The sequence below is a fragment of the Drosophila sulfurigaster genome, chromosome 3 (assembly GCF_023558435.1).
Source record: "Drosophila sulfurigaster albostrigata strain 15112-1811.04 chromosome 3, ASM2355843v2, whole genome shotgun sequence".
Lineage (NCBI taxonomy): Eukaryota > Metazoa > Arthropoda > Insecta > Diptera > Drosophilidae > Drosophila > Drosophila sulfurigaster.
In genome coordinates this window covers 52,955,252-52,967,590 of record NC_084883.1, presented here as the reverse complement: position 1 = coordinate 52,967,590, position 12,339 = coordinate 52,955,252, and the positions used below count along the sequence as shown (strand labels likewise).

The following is a 12,339-nucleotide window of genomic DNA, read 5'->3' as shown; positions in this document are numbered from 1 at the left end:
ATTTAGTATTTGGAAATGTATTATTTGTGTATTTACAAATAATTTATTTGCAGTATTTAAAAAATTTTATATTTTAAACACAACACTACAATTTGTATTTAAACAGCAGAATGGCAAAAAAAGTTTCTTCCAGCAGCAAAGGGACATTTCAAAATTTCAAAATGGCCTGCCAGAAATGTAACTGTCAAAGGGGACTTTTGTTGAAATGTGAATAGTGTTAGAGCAGGATCGCAACACTAACGAAGTTTTTTAGCATGTGTCAAAAAGCTGAGTACAAAAAGAAAATTTGCTGCAGCTTAAATTGAAAAGGAATATTAAAAATGTCGTTTAATCCTTTTCCCATTGGCATGCACTTGCATGTGGTGACCTGCTTTGGAGATCACTTCACAGGTGAAGTCGTCACCTACGAGCACAGCGTGAAAATGCTGATGCTGCGCTGCCGCAGCAAAGATGGCGACGACGGAGTTGCACGCTACAATCAGTGCTTAATCAATTTGGATTTCTGCAAGGACGTGACCATCCTACAGGAGGCAGAGATAGAGGCGGAGCCACCAGCTCGACTCAATTTACAGCGAGTGGGTTATTTTTTATTATTTACTTATTTCATATTTATGAATTCTTTATTTTGTTGTCACTTCAGTTGGATCATCGCCTGGAGGAGACAATGGAGCAGCGTAAGCTAATGTTGCAGACACGCAATGAATATGCCACACCACGTGGCAGGCAACTCTTCAGGCTGCTCTCACAACAATTTGGACCCAACGAGTTGGTTTGGAAGCAGAGCAAGATTGTGGTGTTGCAACAGTTGACCATCGTGCCACCATATCGTATGTGCCACATACACGGGGCCAAGCGCAACTCGAAGTTGTTGCACTACGTGCAACGTCTCATCGAGCAGCTGGATAAGCAGGCGAACAGCAACTAGCGACTGCAAAATGCTATATATACTATATAGTACTTGATTCACAGCCCACACACGTTCACAACTGTTGCCTGGCGCTTTGTTTGTCAACAAAAACATTACGATAAATACAAATACAAACACACTTTACCTTTGCTTTTTGTTTTGATTATTTATCGCTGAATTATATATATATACACTCACCACCCACACACACTCACACATATGTATATAGTAGATATAGTTCTAGGCAATGGCTGACGATGATGATAAACCAAAGAGGCATACGCTCGATTCGCTCTTTCACGTTTATTGCAATCACAAGGTGAACGCATATCCAAATAAATAAAACTATGTATATATAGAAGAGTATTATGTTCTCCTAGGTACTCAATGCCGCTGAACTGGAGAACGAGGAGTTCAACAGCATACTGCTCTCACAGCTGGACAGCTGGTTGCAGCAAGCCAAGTTAATGCCACATCCGATCACGCGAACCCAAACTGGACTTATCTACATGCGTTACAAGTAAGTCATCAGCAAACCACATCATTTAGATTTTATTAGAACGCGTGAGTCAACATTTCTCTCTCAGAAAGTGGCGACTGGAATATGAAGATTTTCTCGAGGTGCTCCAGCAGCTGTGCAGCGATACCGATCTCAACTATGACGAGTTCAAAGAGACCATGGTTGCAGCTGGTCCCCCAACCGGAGGCACCGATATCGTCGTTGTCAAGTAATATTTATACGTTGTGTTGTACTCTTGCCATTTAATTAACAAATACATAATACAAATTACAAAAAAAGTTTAGTTTACAAAGTTTATAACAATTATAACAAAGACGTAAAGAAAAAAGATTCGAGTTAAGAGCGGGGAAATATCACACAACATAGTTTCACTCCTAGAGCAGGTTTTGCAGTGACTAATGAGTATTAGCATAAAGTAAAACTATGAACTAAACAAAACCCGCTTGAAATGTGATTTTTCCCCATATTAAATCAGTTGCTATAAAGGTGCATTTCTTATTTATACGACACTGGGGGAAAAACAAGAAATTATTTAGGAAAGCAGCAATAATTCTTACAAATATAGTAAGCAGGAATTTCTTTAGAAATCTTTTTGATTTATCATTCTATGCTGAATAAAATAGAGGTATATAAATATTTCTTGAGATTCTTGTATTTCTTTAGAATTTTGTCTAATATATCTTTTTTAAATATTTGTTGATTCATATTAAATATGAAATGTTCGTTGATTTTAGTCTCTTATTTCTTAAGATTGTTACTTCTTTAAAAAAGCTCTGATATTTGTTAACAGATCAATAAACTTTGTGTCACATAAATATGAAACGCACCTCACTTCGATAGAGTTGAACGATAAATATTATTTATAGATATACTAGTTATTACGGTGTAGAGAACTTGCTTATGACGTGCTTTGTTTCCCCAACTGATTTAGTTGTAAAATATTTCATAATAGCCGCAAATTGTTCGATATATGAATAGAGAGAATGCCAATAAATATATATGTAAATGTGTATATGACTATATTATGATCTCCATATGGTTGCTGTATATATATAGCACTGAGTTTCGTATAGTTTATTTCTTTATTTTATTAATGCACATTTCAGTTTCATTTCGTTTTGTACTTGCGGGCTTTTTGGCTATTGTCAAAAGCATAGAATGTTAGAATGTGTGTGTGTCTGTTGTGTTTATAATGGGCTCAAAGCAATTTAGCCATTAGTCATTTTGACAGTCAGTATATAAATATATATATATATAGTAAGATATATACAACTATCTGGCGCTTGCCGGCAAATTCTGTTGTTGATTTTCTGGTTTTTATTCACGCTCGCTCTTCTCTCTTTGCCATTCGCTCATCGTTTTTATCGTTTATCGTAGAGCGTGTTCCAAGGTTGATTCAATTATTGTGCACATGAATTTGTATTTCCGTTCCGTATCGTGGTATATAGTTGATAACGCCGTGTTGACTTTGCTGACTGCATCGTAAGTAAATGTGGCACTTAGTATAAGATTAGTTTAAAATGTTCGATTAAAGATGAAACAGTTGCTCATCCAATTTAGGAGTAAATGGTTCGCTCCAGCCAATCGTCCAGATTGAAGAATGCCGTATCGGAATTATCAGTGTCCCGCTCGCGGAACATCTCAATGAATGTCTTCACCTTAATGGCGCACATCAGGAAATCATCGAAGGGCACCTTGCCCTCCCTCGAGCCATAGCGATGCGCCAACGCATTGAGCAGGCGATTGTTCAGATGATAACCAGCCGAGTTGAGGGCGCCACGCAGATGGAAGCCATCGATGCTGCCCGACCGACGAGTGTCGTACAATTTGAACACCGCACGCCACTTGGCAATGTCCGTCAACAGCGCCTCGAACTCCTCGAAGCCCAAGCGTCCCGAGCGATCCTTGTCCAGCATGGCAACCATCGATCGCACAGCATCCTTGGAGAAGCCATCGGTGCCAATCATAACATCACGCATCGAGTGATCCAAGATGCGCTTCAGCTCCTGCCAATCCACCTCCTGATCGTCACCAGCAACGCTGTCGAACAGACGCTGGAGGGCAATGCGCTGTGGATCGTCCTCCTCCTTGGGTGTGGGCGGTGGCAAGGCGGGTGCAATGCGATCGTCTGTCTCACCGAAGCCCACCTCGTCGTCGTTCTCCTCCATGTTGTTCATTGTCTCGGAGAAGACGCGTATGATGAACTCGCCCTCCTCATTGGGATCAAAGGTCGATGGCACAATCAAATAATTGCCGGGCGGCAACTTGAATCGAGCACAAACCTCACGCGTGTTGATGAAGTGCGGTGAACGTGCCACCGATGCACGGTACTTGAAGAAGTTCAATCCTTGCGGCTTCACCTGCATATCGCGATCCGTGAGATGGTAAATGGCAAAGCCAATGGTCAAGCAATCGATGCCCACGTTGCGTTTGCTGCGACGATTCTTTTGCATCAGTGCCACAATCACCGTGCACTTGCCATCGTCATCCTCCTCGTCGGGATCCTCCAGTGAGATGATGTACTGTGGATTGTGCCAGAAGGTCTCCAAGAAGTTACGGCAACCGCCGGCAGTGACGCCTGATGTCCATTCGCCCTCAAACATGGACATTTCCCACTTGCGACGTGAATTGTGCTCTTGTTCCTCGGTCAAGGAATCGGGCGAAAGATTGCAAATCTCCACGCGATCAAAGTGATTAAGGAAGTCCTGGAAGGACATCCAGAACTCGCCATCGCGATCAAAGTTCAAGCCAATCTCTTCCTTCTGATGCTCAGGTATAAAACGCCATTCAGGCGAACTGTCGCTCCAGGGTCCGCTCCATTCGGCATCGTTGCCCCACGGATTCCGCATGCGGATCATGGGCAACTTGCCCTGACGATTGGGTGTGGAAATGTCCAGCAGACACACCTTGGTTATGGAATAAGCATGTCCACGAATCAAACCCTCGCGTGTCTCAGCCTCAAGCACATGTGGATCGGGTTCCAGGGAGCAGCCCATCATGGAGCCGCGTTCTGCTGCCTTGGTCATGATGCTGAAGAGATTCGGAGGTGCATCCTTGATGTCGTACCACTCGGTAACGCCGCCAGTGAAGTCCTCCATGGCCTCGCAGGTGGTGCCACCTAAAAAAGTAGAATGCAATAAAGATTAGCAATGGGTTATGATAGTGCGCATTTCTTTTTGGATGAATGCCAAAGAACATATTGTGACCAAAGGAAGTAAAATGATGCAGCGGCATCACCGAATAATAAATAAATTTCTCAGAAATCATTAAGAATTTAATTATAAAGAGAGAGCACTTTTGTACGTAGCTCTTGAAAGATTATTGTCCCCAAATTTCATAGCTCTAACTTTTATAGTCTTTGAGTTATAGCTCTGTAAACAAGCGGACGGACAGAAATACAGTCACACAAAGAACTTGAACACTCCAAAATGTACAGCCTTTCTATTCTTACCTTTGAGAGCCTCATAGGAGCCATGTAGTTTAGCGTACGCCTTCTCCAGCAGCGCGCTCCAGAACTCGTTCTTCTCCGTCGAGTGCATGTAGATGAGTTCACCATTGTAGGTGGGCAGACGATCATCGATGACGACCTCCACCCACTTGCCGTACTGCCAGAAGCGGAAATGAAAGATGCCCGCATAGTTCTCCTGGAAATCCTGATCCGGCGGTATCACGCGGAAGAACAGCTTCGAGTCCTGCGTCAGATTCGCAGCTGCAGCTAGCAACCAACAATCTCCCAGCTCGCCTTGTTGCACATCGAAACGGGAATAACCCTCCACAAAGAACTGCGGATCATCGACAATGTCGCTGGGACGCAGCCACTCGATGTAACGATCCGGACGACGCGAATACATCAACGACGAATCGTCGGCCGGGAAGTCGGGATCCTCAAACATGGTTCCATTGCCCACGCATGAATCACGCAGCGATGCGAAGTCATCGCCTTGAACGCTCTTCTGACGCGCACTCGTCGCCTTGCGTCCCATCCAGAACATGTTCTGATTCTCTGGTACCTTGACACTGGTGAACTGCAGCTCGGTGATGCCCACCGATGGCTCCTCCTCCTGTGTGGGCGGTGCCGAGGGTGACGGAATAGATGGATAAATGGATGGCGTTGTTGGCGTGTTGGGCAAGGGCGCATATGGCATGGGCATGCTGGGCATTCCCATGGCACCGCCCGGATATGGCAACGACGGATAACCAGCACTGGGATAGGGCGTTGCACTCGGATAGGGTGTAGCACTTGGATAAGGTGTCGCACTTGGATATGGTGTCGAACTCGGATAAGGTGTTGCACTTGGATAAGGTGTAGAACTTGGATATGGCGTAGCACTCGGATAAGCACTTGGCATGGGCGCCAACGGTGTCGACGGATACGGCAATGGCATGCCGCCACCTGATGGCAAATTCGGATAGAGTCCGCCACCTGCACCTGGATAGGGCGCTCCCCCGGACGAAGGCGGTGGAGGCATGCCGAAACTTGCACCCGGATACGAGGCGTTTTGTGCCTGTGCTGTTTGCTTCACCACATACGGCATTCCGCCCGCTGACTCTGATGAAGGATATGGCAACGAGGGATACAGACCCGATTGCGGCGGCGCTTTGTTGTTATGCGCAGAGTTATCGCTGACTTCATTTTTGCTGTAGCCCAGGGCTGCCAAATTGACAAGGCCAATGCCGCTGGCATGATAATTTTTTGGATAATTATCAATGCCGTACATCGCTTTCACTGCTATTGCTACGTATTTCTTAGATTAAATTAAAACTTTTCTTATTTTCTTGTTGTTTTCTATTTTATTTCCGCTTTATCGATTTGTATAGCACTTGCAAGTATAAACAAATATTTTACGAAACGCAACCAGACGCAGTTGTGTGAAAACTGCTGACTCGGCTGAGAGAATTTACGTTTTAAATGGGAGAAATATCCAAATTTAACTTTTCTTGGCACCAGATGAATCACTACTTTAACCCTTGAGTGTGTCTGTACATAGATCTATCTATGTAAATTAACTATACATTTTCCATGACAGGTCCTCATAAATTTTGCATACAAACTGTAAAGTCATTAATTTTGTTCTATTATTATATAATTTTATCATTTGAAATATTTTTCAAGACATAGCATACTTTATTTATTTTGTTTTTCCGTGATAAATTCCGCTACAGGTGGCATGCTTAAGGTTAAATGTCGTTTTCAGGGATGCGCTGCTAGTAAAAGCGTTGCCACATCGTCAATGTTTAAGTATTTTGTGTTGCTGGCATTTTTAAGAAGATTTTGCATCGATAGTGTCACATCTAAAAAGAAGAAGCAGAGTAGATGAGAAAAAATAAACAATGCGGTGAAATTTTTGATAACAGCATTGAAATTAATTGAAAACTGTGCAAATAAAACGATGGAAACACTACCCGAGGTGCCCGAGGCACCGTTGCGTCCATTTAAATTATAAGTATTTAACAATGTGTGTCCTAAGGTTTTAAGTTAATGTTCTCTGTTTATTTGACAGCACGGCGCATCAGGTTGTGAGTTTGACCGGCATAAGTTTTGATCGTCGTACCGTAATTGTAAGCAAAACACTTTATTATGTTGAGCAGCGTTATATTTAATGTGTATTTAATGTTTGACAGGGCATGGTGGAGCTGACGATAGTGCCAAACAATGAGAATTTACGTTTGATTCGCCTCAATGCGAAACAACTTCGCATTTACAGCGTCGTGCTCAACGATGTTTGCCAGGCGGAATTTCATTACTTCGATCCCTTCCAGAACATTTGCAACAGTGAGCCACACAGGTGAGTGCCATATGAGTTGTCTCCTTGCCATTACATTTAAAGCAAACTCTTTTTATAGTCGATCCATGGATGTTTTTTCAAAGTGTCATTTAAATGCGGCCACTGTTACCGATCCGGATGAGAATAATGGTGAATTGGTCATCGAGGTGCCGCCCGATGGTTACTCCTTGATACAAGAGGGACGCGGCCTGCGCATACGCATTGAATTCTCCGCAGAAAACCCGAAGAGTGGCATGCACTTTGTCATCCCGGCCACGTCACCGGATGATGAGAACGGTCAAGTTAGTTCTGCTCATATGTACACCAATTGCTATGAGAATTCGTCGCGATTGTGGTTTCCCTGTGTCGACAGCTTTGCGGATCCTTGCACCTGGCGTCTGGAATTCACCGTGGACAAAAATCTCACCGCAGTTTCGTGTGGAGAATTAGTTGAAGTTATAATGACACCCGATCTGCGCAGGAAAACGTTTCATTACACGGTCTCGACGCCGGTTTGTGCACCCAACATTGCGCTTGCCGTGGGACCCTTTGAGATCTACGTGGATCCGCATATGCACGAAGTGACGCACTTCTGTCTGCCCGGAATGCTGCCGCTCTTGAAGAATACGGTGCGGTATTTGCACGAGGCTTTCGAGTTCTTCGAGGAGACGCTGTCCACACGCTATCCGTTCTCCTGCTACAAACAGGTGTTTGTAGACGAACTGGACACGGACATCAGCGCCTATGCCACAATGACCATAGCCTCTGTGAATCTGCTGCACTCCATCGCGATCATCGATCAGACTTATGTCTCTCGCACTTTTATGTCACGCGCTGTAGCCGAACAGTTCTTTGGCTGCTTCATCACATCGCATCACTGGTCGGACACCTGGCTGGCCAAGGGCATAGCTGAGTACCTGTGTGGTCTTTATTCCCGCAAATGCTTTGGCAACAACGAGTATCGCGAATGGGTGCAATCCGAGTTGGCGCGGGTTGTGAAGTACGAGGAGCAGTATGGTGGCATCATACTCGATTGCAGTCAGCCGCCAGCTCCGTTACCCGTATCCAGCACCAATCCAGCTGCTGCGGCCAGCAAGCAGGAGGAGATTGTACACTATTTTCCCATCAAAAGTTTGCACACTCTGTCGCCCAAGTATGTGGAGGCGATGCGTCGCAAGGCGCATCTGGTGATACGCATGCTGGAGCATCGCATTGGCCAGGAGTTGCTCATACAGGTGTTCAACAAGCAGCTGGCGCTGGCTACGAATGCAGCGGGCACTAAGATTGGCGCTGGCCTCTGGTCACAGCTGCTCATCTCGACGAATATCTTTATCAAGGCCATCTTTACGGTGACGGGCAAGAATATGTCTGTGTTCATGGATCAATGGGTGCGCACCGGAGGCCATGCCAAGTTCTCGCTTACCTCGGTGTTCAATCGCAAGCGCAACACCATCGAGTTGGAGATACGCCAGGACTTTGTCAATCAGCTCGGTGTGCGCAAGTATAATGGACCTTTGTTGGTACAGTTGCAGGAGTTGGATGGTACGTTTAAGCATACACTGCAGATCGAGAACACGCTGGTCAAGTCGGACATCACTTGCCACTCCAAAAGCAGACGCAACAAGAAGAAAAAGATTCCACTCTGCACGGGCGAAGAAGTCGACATGGATTTGTCTGCTATGGAGTAAGTTTTCCGGAATTTTCAAAAAGTACTTTTACTCATGCTTGCTTTACTTATTTCTAGTGACTCGCCTGTGTTGTGGATTCGTCTCGATCCCGAGATGATATTACTGCGCGATCTGATCATTGAGCAACCTGATTTTCAGTGGCAATATCAGCTGCGCCATGAGCGCGATGTCACCGCCCAGTTTCAGGCAATTCAAGCGCTGCAAAAGTATCCAACGAATGCCACACGCTTGGCGCTAACCGACACCATCGAAAGCGAATCGTGCTTCTACAAGGTGCGCTGCCAGGCGGCGCACAGTCTCACCAAGGTGGCTAATCAAATGGTCGCCTCTTGGAGTGGTCCGCCAGCTATGCTCAACATCTTCCGCAAGTTCTTTGGCTCGTTCAGTGCGCCGCACATCATCAAGCTAAACAACTTTTCGAACTTTCAATTGTACTTTCTGCAGAAAGCCATTCCAGTGGCAATGGCAGGTGAGTTGTTAATGATTGAGTAAAGTTTTGTTTAATATACATTTGTGTTTTAGGTTTGCGCACTTCGCATGGCATTTGTCCGCCGGAGGTGATGCGTTTCCTTTTCGATCTCTTCAAGTACAACGAGAACTCGCGTAATCATTACACGGATGCTTATTATAGAGCTGCATTGGTGGAAGCGCTAGGAGAAACACTCACGCCTGTGGTCTCGGTGGCTATGCATGGCACTCAGATCACTACGGACAGCCTCTCCACGGATGCCAAGTGAGTTTAGGGAACAATTAATGTGGTGATTATGTGCAAAGAGTGATAGAGCTGAAATACTTTTATGTATAGATTTGTGGTGTTCATGTGAAATGAGTGATAGAACTTAAATACTTTTATGTACTTTATTAGAAATACGTATGATGTACAAATTATGTGCAATTTATTGCACTGCACATTGCAGTCAATCAATTAATCAAAAGGACAGACTTGTTTTAAATAATTTTGAATTAATCAAGCTACTTAATACTGCTGTTAAGTTTGCTATATGTCTTTCAATTGTTCAATAACATATGAATATATTTTTTAATTACGAATGCAATTCTATTGTATTCATTATTTATTAGTCAGTGTGTATCAAACTTCTTTTAAGCTTTCCTATTTAACAAAATTAACATATAGTCCGACACTCTAATGAACTTTACTTTATTATGCGCTTAACTAACTATAAATCTTGCTTTACAGACTCGTGCTGGATGAAGTGACGCGACTGTTGAACATGGAGAAGCATTTGCCCTCCTACAGATGCATGGTTTCTGTCTCCTGCCTGAAAGTTATACGCAAACTGCAAAAGTTCGGTCATCTGCCCTCGTTGCCGCACATTTATCGCAGCTATGCGGAGTATGGCATATTTCTCGATTTGCGCTTGGCTGCCATGGAGTGTCTGGTGGATTTCGTCAAGGTTGATGGCCGCAGTGAGGACTTGGAACATCTGATAACGCTGCTGGAAACTGATCCGGATCCTGCGGCCAGACACGGACTGGCTCAGCTGCTCATTGATAATCCGCCATTTACGCGCGAGTCGCGACGTTTTGTGTTGGACAAACCGAATCTGGTGGAACGCCTGTGGAAGACCATCAACACGTTGTCCGGCGACACAAAGTTGCGTTGCGACATTGTCGATTTGTACTACGCGTTGTATGGCAAGAAGCGACCAAGTTGCATGCAGGCGCATGAGAATCAACACTTCTACCAGGATCTCATGAAGGAGAACAGCAATTCGAGCAACAGTTTCAAGAAGATCGACAAGCTGGACAGAGCGGGCAGCGAGTCAAAGGAGAGGCATAAGCCTGCCATGGTTACCATTAAACGCACAGCCACAGAAGCCTTCGAGGTGGGCGACGAAATCATTCAGTTAGAACGTAGCGAGGAGATCCAAGTGATGGATGAACCCATCAATGTGCAGTCCTACGACAGTGAGACGAGAATAAACACCATGGATGACATTCCCGGCGAATCGCAGCACATGTCGAAGCGGGTGAAAACCGAACTTTATGCCGAAGATGATAACACAACGATGGCCTTGGATGTGGGAGAATCGACGCGCTATGAAAGTAGCTACGATGAGGCCAAGTTTAAGGCGGATGGCAGTGTGAAGAAGAAGAAAAAGAAGGACAAAAAGAAGCATAAGCACAAGCACAAGCATAAACACAACAAGGACAAAGACAAGGAGAAGGATCGCGAGCGCAAGGATAAAGACCGCAAGGATCCGCAGATATCGCGACTGCAGGCAAGGGAGGCGGCCACGCCCGAAACGCTCAGTTCAGCTGACAGCAGCAATAGCAATAGCAATCCGCCACTTGGTCTAAACTAAGCGAATGTCAGTTAATAATTGTAAAATCTTGCAAAACTAGATTTAAGCAGAGTGAACGAAAGTTTCAGTGGAAATGAGTTCCATAAAAAGTTCGTTCTACATAGAAGCCTTAAGTGTCTCGTGTCAATGAAAAAGATTTCAAAGAAAACCTCAAATATATACACATGTATAAAATCTGTACTAAAAGGAGTTTTATGATGTCTCTTCATTATTTAGATTGATGTAGGAAACTTGGTATCGAAAAAAGCTATCAGAAAAATGAGATATTCTTAGTATTTATATTAATTTATCTGTTATTTTACTACAAATAACATAACATTTTATGTGTGCTAAAGCTTAACAAGCAAAGCAGCCTAATTTCTAATTAATTCCTAAGTTTATAATTTTTAATTTAGGTTGTCTTACTACTTGCTTCATAGTTTTTTTTCTTCTCACGGGCTTTGAGATAGCATTTTCTTTTTATTTCTTTAAGTGAATCCGAACCCCTTTTATTAGTTCAAAGTTAAATAGTAAATAGACAACAATGCATACAATTTTTGGGAAATTCTTATTATTCAGTCATGAATTTTAAAATAGAAAGATCACAACTTCAATTATTCGTCATCATAAAGAAGGCAAGTACTGTTGAGTGTGCTCGACTGTGAGACACACGCTACCCATTTTTAATGAAAGCAAAACAGTGCGGTATACCAAATGCTGTATTTAGTATGTTGGTAATCATTGGTTAATATACCAAAGAGTGCGAAATATACCAAAATGTCAGCCAAAGCAACTAAGATCCGTAGGAAGAAGACATTTTTGTCCATACAAAAGATTTTCTTAAAAAACGTAATCGAATATTTATCGGATCGCCATCAAATTTTCATGAATCATAAATCTTAATCTGCTTGTAAATATATCAAGTGCTGATCTTTATCTCTTACTTAGATCTCTGAGATCTAGGTGTTTAAACAGATGGACGGACAGACAGACGGACATGGCTATATAGTCTCGGCTGTTGACGCTGATAAAGAATATATATATGCTTTATGGGATCGTAGATGCCTCCTTACATTTCCTGAAAGCACAAATTTATAATACCCCTTTATTTCTGCTATACTTACTTCCTACTTACCTTGTCCGTCGCATAGTC

General features: G+C 43.6%; 4 protein-coding genes across 4 annotated transcripts; 3 read left to right on the top strand and 1 right to left on the bottom strand.

Moving 5' to 3' along the window:
• The first annotated feature begins 223 nt into the window (after window positions 1–223).
• LOC133844541 (LSM12 homolog A) lies at window positions 224–964 on the top strand. Its single transcript, XM_062278596.1, has 2 exons — window positions 224–575; window positions 641–964. Exons 1-2 carry the CDS (start codon window positions 321–323, stop codon window positions 923–925), a joined length of 540 nt encoding a protein of 179 aa, XP_062134580.1. The 5' UTR covers window positions 224–320; the 3' UTR covers window positions 926–964.
• Window positions 965–1,079: 115 nt separating this feature from the next.
• On the top strand, window positions 1,080–1,948 carry LOC133844542 (uncharacterized). The gene is made up of 3 exons (XM_062278597.1): window positions 1,080–1,226; window positions 1,288–1,427; window positions 1,495–1,948. Exons 1-3 carry the CDS (start codon window positions 1,155–1,157, stop codon window positions 1,637–1,639), a joined length of 357 nt encoding a protein of 118 aa, XP_062134581.1. The 5' UTR covers window positions 1,080–1,154; the 3' UTR covers window positions 1,640–1,948.
• Window positions 1,650–6,569, bottom strand: LOC133844537 (calpain-B). The gene is made up of 2 exons (XM_062278588.1): window positions 4,879–6,569; window positions 1,650–4,545 (listed from the first exon to the last, which is right to left on the bottom strand). Exons 1-2 carry the CDS (start codon window positions 6,143–6,145, stop codon window positions 2,984–2,986), a joined length of 2,829 nt encoding a protein of 942 aa, XP_062134572.1. The 5' UTR covers window positions 6,146–6,569; the 3' UTR covers window positions 1,650–2,983.
• A 142-nt stretch (window positions 6,570–6,711) lies between these two features.
• On the top strand, window positions 6,712–11,393 carry LOC133844536 (transcription initiation factor TFIID subunit 2). Its single transcript, XM_062278587.1, has 7 exons — window positions 6,712–6,867; window positions 6,932–6,986; window positions 7,050–7,213; window positions 7,272–8,876; window positions 8,937–9,349; window positions 9,403–9,613; window positions 10,079–11,393. The coding sequence occupies exons 1-7, from the start codon at window positions 6,818–6,820 to the stop codon at window positions 11,205–11,207; spliced, it is 3,627 nt and encodes a 1,208-aa protein (XP_062134571.1). The 5' UTR covers window positions 6,712–6,817; the 3' UTR covers window positions 11,208–11,393.
• The last annotated feature ends 946 nt before the right edge of the window (window positions 11,394–12,339 follow it).

Coding starts and splice junctions, on each gene's coding strand:
- LOC133844541 (XM_062278596.1), top strand. CDS start 321: ATGTCGTTTAATCCTTTTCCCATTGGCATGCACTTGCATGTGGTGACC. Junction 576..640: donor CTCGACTCAATTTACAGCGA/GTGGGTTATTTT, acceptor TTGTCACTTCAG/TTGGATCATCGCCTGGAGGA.
- LOC133844542 (XM_062278597.1), top strand. CDS start 1,155: ATGGCTGACGATGATGATAAACCAAAGAGGCATACGCTCGATTCGCTC. Junction 1,227..1,287: donor ACGTTTATTGCAATCACAAG/GTGAACGCATAT, acceptor ATGTTCTCCTAG/GTACTCAATGCCGCTGAACT. Junction 1,428..1,494: donor CTTATCTACATGCGTTACAA/GTAAGTCATCAG, acceptor TTTCTCTCTCAG/AAAGTGGCGACTGGAATATG.
- LOC133844537 (XM_062278588.1), bottom strand. CDS start 6,145: ATGTACGGCATTGATAATTATCCAAAAAATTATCATGCCAGCGGCATT. Junction 4,546..4,878: donor CTCCTATGAGGCTCTCAAAG/GTAAGAATAGAA, acceptor CTACTTTTTTAG/GTGGCACCACCTGCGAGGCC.
- LOC133844536 (XM_062278587.1), top strand. CDS start 6,818: ATGGAAACACTACCCGAGGTGCCCGAGGCACCGTTGCGTCCATTTAAA. Junction 8,877..8,936: donor ATGGATTTGTCTGCTATGGA/GTAAGTTTTCCG, acceptor ACTTATTTCTAG/TGACTCGCCTGTGTTGTGGA. Junction 9,350..9,402: donor CATTCCAGTGGCAATGGCAG/GTGAGTTGTTAA, acceptor TTTGTGTTTTAG/GTTTGCGCACTTCGCATGGC.